At 55.9% G+C, this 8,790-nt stretch overlaps 1 protein-coding gene and 1 long non-coding RNA gene across 2 annotated transcripts; both read right to left on the reverse strand.

Moving 5' to 3' along the window:
* Positions 1 to 1,739: 1,739 nt before the first annotated feature.
* On the reverse strand, positions 1,740 to 3,100 carry LOC126650130 (zinc finger protein 239-like; the record flags this gene model as incomplete). The annotated part of the gene is made up of 1 exon (XM_050334596.1): positions 1,740 to 3,100. A coding segment is annotated over one exon (711 nt), but the record flags the coding sequence as incomplete, so codon positions are not given.
* Position 3,101: 1 nt separating this feature from the next.
* Positions 3,102 to 5,577, reverse strand: LOC126650129 (uncharacterized). The gene is made up of 3 exons (XR_007631305.1): positions 5,550 to 5,577; positions 3,361 to 3,442; positions 3,102 to 3,226 (listed from the first exon to the last, which is right to left on the reverse strand). It is a non-coding gene; the product is annotated as an uncharacterized LOC126650129 (long non-coding RNA).
* Between the last annotated feature and the right edge of the window lie 3,213 nt (positions 5,578 to 8,790).

An 8,790-nucleotide genomic window follows, 5' to 3' on the forward strand; every position in this document is an offset into this window, starting at 1 on the left:
CCAGTATGATCCTAGTATGATTTCAGTCACCCCAGTATGATCCCAGAAACTTCCAAACACTTCCAGTACAAATTCAGTTTGATCCCACTCATCCCCAGTATGGCTGCAGTCCCTCCCACACACTCCCAGTGTTAATGCAGTCAGTCCCTGTAAGACCCCAGTATGACCCCAGTAGGGGCCCAGTTGCCCCCAGCAGGGTTCCAGTTGCTCCCCTTCATCTCTACTATGGTTCCAGTCTCTCCCAGTATGATCCCCATCACTCCCAGCCACTCCCAATATAGCCCAGTTGCCTCCAGTATGCTCCCAGTCAGTCCCAGTATGATCCCAGTCTCTTAGTAGGATCCAAGTTACTCCCTCTATGGCTCCAGTTGCTCCCCAGTCACCCCACCTAGTTCCAGTCCCTCCCAGTATGACTCCAGTAGGATCCCAGTGACACCCTCTATGGTGGCAGTCACAGCCAGGATGAACCCAGACATTCCCTGTCACTCCCAGTATAAAGCCATTTGTCCCCAGCAGGGTCCCACTTGCTCCCACTCACCCACTACAGTTCCAGTCCCTCCCAGTAGGATCCCTGTCACTCCCAGTCTCTCCCAGTTGATATCAGCCTGCTCCCAGTCAGTCCCAGTATGATTCCAGTCACTCCCTTTCTCTCCCAGTATGTCCCAGTTGCCCCCAGTGTGGTTCCACTCACTCCCAGTGCCTCCCAGTAGCTTCCAGCACAATCCCAGTTGCTCACAGCCACTCTCAGTCATCCCCAGTGTGGTTCTAGTCGCTCCCAGTATGATCCCAGTCACCTCCAGTGTGATCCACTTGCTCCCAGTATATCCCAGTTGTGCCAACATGGTCCCAGCTGCCCTCAGAATGCTCCCAGTCACTCCCAGTATGACCCCAGCCACCTTCACTGTGGGCCCAGTTGCTCCCAGTATGATCCCAGTTGTGCCCAGCATGGTCCCAGTTGCTTCCAGTTCCTCCCAGTGGGATCCTAAGAGCTCCCAGTTGCCCCTAGCATAGAACCAGCTGCTCCCAGTATGATCCCAGTTTGATCTCAGAAGGATAGGAGTCACCCCCAGTATGATCCCAGAAGCTTCCAGACATTTCCAGTACAAAGCCAGTTTGATCCCACTCATCCCCAGTATGGCTGCAGTCCCTCTCACACACTCCCAGTAATATTGCAGTCACTTCCAGTATGATCCCAGTGTGACCCCAGTAGGGGCCCAGGTGCTCCCAGTATGATCCCAGTTGCCCCAGTTTTGGTTATTGGGGGGCAGCTTCCCAGCTCTCCCCAGTCCCGGTTATTGGGGGGCACAGGGGGGGGTGGGGTTGGAGGATCCCAAGGGGTGGAGCCGAGTCGGGGGGGGCAGAACTTACCCCGGGATGGATTGGGAATGGGGATTCCCCTGTGTTCCCCCCATGTCACCCTGCTCTGGGGGGGCTTTGGGAGGGCACAAACCCCCAATAGGCACCCAGCTCACCACAAAAGGTGTTGGGACCCCCCAAAACCTCCCCACAGCCCCTCAAGAACCCCAAACATAATCACACCCCACCCGGGGCCCACTGGGGAGTGGGGGAATGATGTGGAAGGGGAGGGAGAGGGGGGAAAAATGTGGGGGTTGAGACCACAAAACTGATCTGGAAGGGGCTGGGGATTGAGAGGACCATGGAAAAGTAGAAGGAACAGAGAGAAGGGTGAAAAAGGGGGGGTGGTCAGGCAGGTCTGATGGTCCCATGGGGGTCTTTGGACTTAGAGGGGCTGGGAAAGGGGGGTGGCCCCCTGAGCTCCCAACTTTCTGTAGGGTGCTGGGGCTGCTGGATCCAATCTCAGCCTTGGGTTATGCCAAAACTTTCAGTTTAGAGGAATTACAGAGGTGGGACTGAACCACTTTTGTCCCCCAGGTTTTAAGGATGGTAATCAGATCTATTGATAGAAATTAATTATTTAGGGTTACAAATGATCAGACAAAAGATCTTCATCAGAATTATTTACTGCACAATAGAAAAACTAAAACTACCACTACTACAGAATAAGATAGGACAGTGCTCTACCCTAAAGCAATTGTTGAAGCAATTCTACTCAAGCTGGCACCAAAGAAAGAATTAAGAATTAGACAGGGATGGAACTCCCCCAGAACAACGCTCGTGGGGAGATCTCTGCTCTCAACCTCCAGCAGTGACCTTGGGGGGCCCCAGCCAAGGCAGGAACCTCCACACACCCCCCAAGAAGGGTTCTGTTGGCACAACCTGCCCCTGGGAAAGGGGACTGGCCCTTTCTGGTAAAAAGGGATGGACTGACAGTCACTGGACTCCAGGGGTTGCCTCACCATCAGGGTCATTCGGGGTGGGAGCAGCAGCCAAAGCTCTTCCCGCGGTCAGGCACTCGTAGAGGTTTCCATTACCGGTGGGCCCGTTGGTGTAGGGTCAAGGCAGAGCTGCAGGTGAAGCTCTTCCCACACTCCCCACACTTGTAGGGCCTCTCCCCGGTGTGGATGCGCCGGTGGGTGATGAGGGTGGAGTTCTGGTTGAAGCCGTTCCCGCAGTCGGTGCAGCGGAAGGGCCTCTCATCTGTGTGTGTCCGCTCATGCACGAGGAGAGTTGAGCTGGTCTGAAACCTCTTCCCACATTCCAAGCACTTGTAGGGTCGTTCACCAGTGTGGATGAGCTGGTGTCGGATCAGGTGGGAGCTGTACCTGAATCTCTTCCCACATTCCCTACACGTGTAGGGCCGTTCCCCAGTGTGGATGCGCTGGTGTTTGATCAGGGCAGAGCTGTCCCTGAAGCTCTTCCCACATTCCCCACACTCGTATGGCCGTTCCCCAGTGTGGATGTGCTTGTGTTGGATCAGGGTGGAGTTCTGAGTGAAGCTCTTCCCACATTCCCTACACGTGTAGGGCCGTGCCCCAGTGTGGATGTGCTGGTGGCTGAGGAGGTTGGAGTTGTTCCTGAAGCTCTTCCCACATTCCAAGCACCTGAAGGGCTTCTCCCTGCTGGGAGGCTGCTCAGGGACCACCAGCTCCGAGCTCCGGCTCAAGCTCCGGCCGCCTTCCCGGCACAGGACGGGTCTTTCCTCCTCAGAGCTCCCTGGGCTGGCTTTGCAGCCCTCCTCCGGGGCATCTCCAGGCCTTTTCCTCCCCGCTGCCTTCCTGCGCTGGGGAGCCCTTCAAAACGGCCTCTCCCAGCAGGCTCTGCCGGGGGGATTTGTCCTCCGTGCTCTCCGTCCTCAGCTCGGGGCCTGGGGCAGGAAGGAAGAAGGACAGGCAGGGGATTTGCCTCTGGTCCAGAGGGAAGACCAAGCACATCCCCCCCAAATGTGGCCCCCCCAGGCACCACAAGACACGGCCAAAGGGGCACTGACTTCCTCCTCACCTGCCTGGGGGGCCCGCAGCATCTTCCTGTTCCTTGCAGCCTCCTTCTCCATCCACCCAAGCTTGGGGAAGGACAAATCCTGCTGGGAGGAAAAAAAAAAAAAAGGCTGAGCACGTTGGCCTGGGGGTTCCTCCTGCCCAAGTCCATTTTTAGATGTTACCGGGCATCTTGTGTCCATAAAAACCTCCTAAACAACAAGTTTCAGCCCAAACCCCCCCCCCACCCCATAACTCAAAGATTCAGACCAAAAAAAAACCTTTCCAGGAATTCCCCCTTTCAGGTCTCTCCATTTTGGGGTTCTGGGAGGTCCCTCCTGTTTGGGGTGCTGGGGGGTCCCTCCTCTCCAGGGTCCCTGTCCTCTCTGGGTTCCTGGGGGTCCTGGACTTCCCCCCCCTCCAGGGTCCCCCTGCTTAGGGATGCTGGAGGTTTTGGAGGCCCCAGGAGTCCCTCCTCCCCTGACTCTTTGCTTTGAGGTGCTGGGCATCTCAGAGGTCCCACCTCTCTGGGTTCACCCCCTCTCCAGCCTGCTGGAAATCCTGCGAATCCCGGAGGTCCCCCTTCTCTGGGCTTCCCTTTCTCTGGGGTCCCCCTGTCTGGGCTGCCGGGGGTCCCAGGACTCGCCCTTCTCCAGGCTTCCCACTTCAGTGTCCCAGAGGACCCAAGGTACCCCCTCTCCAGGCCCCCATTTAAGGGTTCCTGGACTCCCAAGATTCCCCTTTCTGCAGGTTCCCCCCTTCCCAACTTCCAGGCTGCCGAGGGTCCTGTGGGTCTGGTACCATCCCTCTCTACTCTCCCCACTCTGGGGGTCTCAGCAGCCCTCACCGGCTGCTCCTCCTCCTCTTCCCTCCTCCTGGCCTGGGTCCCCCCTTGCCTGGCCAGTCTGGTTTTCCAGACCCCAGACCCCTCTTTCTTTGACTCCAGGACCCCCCTGCCCCCACTTTCCTCAACATCCCACCTCTCCCAGTCCCTGCATCCCCCTGTTTCCTGGCTGGCCATCCCCCAGTCACCTCAGCCCCAGCCCCCCTTTTCCTTGATCCCAGGACCCCCTGAAGCCCCTTCCCCGATCCCACAGCTCTCCCAGTTTCTCCCTTCCCTTGACCCTGGGACCACCCTGACCCCCAAATCTCCAGGTCTCCCCAGTTCCCCACTCCTGGCTTATCCTGCCGGGCGGTCCTGGGGTGCCCCAGGGACCCCCTGAACTCCCCATTCCTGTACACCAGATCCCCCGTGAAGCCCCTTATCCAAGACCAGGACCAGGACCCCCCTTTCCTGGTCATCCCACCTCTCCCAGACTCCACAGTTCCTTTGCCTTTACCTTGGGATTCCCTGGACCCCCAGTCCTGGGCATCAGGACCCCCCTGCACCTCTTTCCAGCACTGGGACTCCCTTTCACCCCCTTCCTCAACTCCAGGACCCCTTGCAACAACCCCTTTCCCGGCCCTCCTGCCTCTCCCAGACCCCAGGTACTCCCTCGACCCCCATTCCTGCCTTTTCCAGACTCCTGAATCCCCCTTTTTGGTTATGTTGTTGTTGTTTTTGAACACCGGGGGACCCCCTGAACCCCGTTTTCTGGACCCCACGACCCTCCCTTTCCCCGACACCGGCGACCTCCGTGCAGAGGTTCTCCCTGGACCCCCCATCCCACCTCTCCCGATCCCTGCCCTCCCCTTTCTTTGGCCCTGGGATCCCCTCCAACTCCCCTTTCCCAGCATTGTGCCCCCGGCAGCCCCAAGATTTACCCCAAAACACCAAGATTCACCCCAAAAAAGCACTCCCAGGGTTCCCCTCTCTCCGATATCCCCACTTTGGGGAGCCGCGGCGGGGGTGGAGGGATATTGGGGAACTCAGGGAGTGTTGGGGACAATCAAAGAGTTCCTGACACGTGGCCGGGGCCTTTGTTCGGCCCGCAGGGAATCGACAACAAACCTCAGTCCCGGGGTCCCCCCTGGCCGGGGATCAAGCGATGGGGACACGAAGGGACCCCCATGGGGGAATTATTCAATTCCCCCACCCTTTTCCCGTCGCCCACCCCTCCCCCCCCCATCAACGCCGGCTTCCTCCCCTCCTTCACCTCGGTCGGTCTCTTTGGGGGTCCCTCCCCCTCTCTCGCTCTCTTTGGGGGTCCCACTCCCCTTTCTTCCTTCCCTCTCCCTTTTTCCCATCCATTCCCCCCCCAAACCCAAACTTACGGAAAGGGGGGAGAAGGAGCGGGAGGAGGGGCGGGAAGAGGAAGAGGAGGAGGGAGAGGAGGAGCATCTTCCCCCCAATCCCTCACGCTGCCGCTGGGGAGGGAGAGCTCCTCTCAGATATTTTGGGGAGGGGCCTCCGGGTGGTTTCTGGGGGCGGGGGATGTTTGGAGGTCCGAAACTGAGCCGCAAATGCCCCTCGGGAGGACCTTAGGGGGACTCCTGGAGGTTTGGGTTTTTTTGTTTGGTTTTTTTTTTTTCGAGGGGAGGCGGATCCCGGTGTGCGTTCCCGGCAGAGCCGAGGGGTGGGCGGGAGGATGCGGGGACGCCCCCGCGGTGGGGGTTGGTGTTCCGTGGTCAGCCCGGTCCCGGCGGGGGAGGGGGACGCGATGACACCCTGTTTTAGGGACGCCGGAGTGGGGGGAGCAGAGAGGGGCCAAAGCAGAGCTGGGGACCCCCAGCAGCCGGGGCGGGGGAGGGGGAGGTGGGAGGGGAAACATGGAGAGGGTGAGCACAGAGGGGTGGGGGGGCCGGGGACCCCCGGACCCTGAAACGGGGGGGGCTCCGAGAGGGTGATGTCCAAAAAGCCACCAAAAAACCCCAAAAGTTAACAAGGGTTCAGCTGGTAGAGCTTGTCCTGTTTGCTCTGCCTGCTCTGCTGGAAGAATAAATCAGGTAAATGAGACGTTGCAATGGGATACAGAAGGCCCAGAGCCAGGACTTTGCAGGCTTGAAGGATTCAGGTCACCTAATGGGGGAGTTCTCTGAGCAATTCATCGTTCCGGGGCTTTTTCAGCATCAAGGGGGGACCCCCCGTGATTCCCAGGATCTTCAGCAGCCCAGAAAAGGCAGAACCCCAGAGAGGGGGGACCCCCCAAAACACAGGAGACCTCCCAACAGACTGAACATGGTGAGTGATCCCCAGAACCCTCAAAAGTTGGGGAGTTCCTTTGTTGCTCCAGATGTCCTTTGTGTTCTGTGAGGTTCCAAAACATTTTGGGGTTCCTTTTGTTCCTTGAGGTTCCCAAAATGCTTCGAGGTTCCTCTTATTCCACCAGGTTCCAAAATGCCAAAAAGAACTGGGTAGACCTGCAAACCAAAAAGAACCGGACAGACCCAAGGGCCAAAAAGAACCAGACGAACCTGAAGGCCAAAATGATCCGGAAAGACGTGAGGGCCATTAAGAAGCAGGTAGATCTGAGGGCCAAAAAGAACCAGACAGACGTGAAGGCCATGAAGAACCAGACAGACCTGAGGGCCAAAAACTACCAGGTAGACCTGAGGGCAAAAAAAGAACTGGGTAGACCTGAGGACCAAAAAGAACCAGACAAACCTGGTCTCTCTGTGATGTCACCCCGGCCTTGCGAAGTCACCAGTGTCCCCCGTTGTCGTGGTTTTGCCCACCAGCCCATCCCTGGGGCTGAGGATGGTTTTGTCCAGGTGATTTCCGGACAAAAAACCAATCAAAAAGTTCAGTGACGCCTTTGCTAATTACATCTTCAAGAAAACGGAAGAGAAGGTTATGGCGCAGTTGAAATTAAGAGCAGCAGCCATGTAGGAGAGACGCGGTGGGCCCGAGGAGGGCCAAGGCCCCCTCCTCCCCGGCTTGGGCCGGGGGGCGGAGGGGGGCAGGTGCAGCACTGAAGCTTCTCTTCTCTCTTGTGAGAGAGTGAAGAAAAAAAAGGTTTAAAAGACGAACTGCTTAGACAAGAAACCGCTGCAGAAGAATTCCAGCCATGAGATAACGAGGACTTCCAAAGTCAAAGCTGCAGTCGCAGAAGAGAGAAGAAAAGTTCGAAAGGGGGAGAACTGCTTTTTCTCCCTTTCGCTCTCTCTCCCTTCAGCAGGGTAAAGACTGAAAAATAAAAACCCTGCCACCTGTAGAAGTTTGTTGGGGTGAAAAGACCCCCCCATGCGGCTCACAGAGGAGCTTGTGGATGCACCAGAGATTTGTGACTTTAACAGAGAGAAAGCCTTATGCTGGAGTAAAAGCGGCTCAGATGAGGCAGAGTCCTGTTAAAGACTTTGTGACCCTCGAAGGGATCGATGCTTATGCTGGAGCGAGACGGCTCAGATAAGCTTGGGATCTCAGTGAGAGATCCATGCTACTGCTGTTGAAGATTTATGACCCTGACGGGTATTAGAACCTACGCTGGAACACAAAACGGTTCAGGTAGGGATGTTGGGATCCATGTGTGGATCCGTGCTGCTGGTGCTAGAGAGAACCTACGCTGGAGCAGAAAATGGCTCAGGTGGGATATTGGGATCCGAGTAAGGGATCCAGACTAGACCCATGCCGAGAAGTCAATCAAGGACTGTTCTCCCATGGGGAGGGACCTCCATAGGAAAACAGGGGTGAACTCTTAAACCATTATCCCCTGTAACCCTGTGGAAGAAGATCCATAGTAAGCAAGTGTCCCCTTGCAAGCCTATGGAAGGAGACCCTTCAGGACCTGGGTAACCCTCAGCCTTCGGTTTTAACCCAGGAGGGGGGTAAGCCCAACCCTGGAGGCCAACACAGAATAAGAGAGAGATAAAGAAGTTCCAACTGCGACGAAAGTGCTGCAGAGTTACTAGAGAGAGAGAGAGAGAGCTGGAATTCTGAGAACAGAAAAAGACTGCTTCTCCTCCTTGGACTGATATAAAGGGAGGTGAGGGAAGAAGTATCTTCTGTAAATACATAATACCTTTTACTTAAGTAAAATTATTGTAAATATAATTCTTTAATTTTAGTTTGTTAATAATAAATACTCATACTTTTTTTTTAATTCAGTCTCTTTTTGTCTGCATAAACCTTCTCTCAACTAGTAGTAATTGTATGGGGAGTATAAAAGTAAATTGAGCCAGGGCAAAACCACGACACCCGTGCTGTCACAGATGTCCCCGTTAATGTCACTGGTGTCTCTGTGGTGTCATCACTGTCCCCTGTGATGTCAACAATGTCCCTAATGATGTCCTGCTGTCTCTGTGATGTCACCACTGTGCCGAACTGTGGCACCTGGTCCCCGTCATGTCACTGATGCCAGTGATGTCCCTGTGAAGTCACAGCTGTCCTTTTGCTGTCAACAGTCCCCTGTGATGTCACTGATCCCCAGTGATGTCACTCATCTCCCTGTGATGTCACCACTGTCCCCTGTGATGTCAGCAATGACTCTGATGATGTCACTGGTGTCACTGTGGTGTGATCCCTGTCATTATGAAGTCACTGAAATCCCCTGTGATGTCACCAATGTCCCTGTGACAT

This window comes from Myiozetetes cayanensis, unplaced genomic scaffold (genome assembly GCF_022539395.1).
Source record: "Myiozetetes cayanensis isolate MyiCay16 unplaced genomic scaffold, myiCay2020 scf557, whole genome shotgun sequence".
In the NCBI taxonomy this organism is placed as follows: Eukaryota; Metazoa; Chordata; class Aves; order Passeriformes; family Tyrannidae; genus Myiozetetes; species Myiozetetes cayanensis.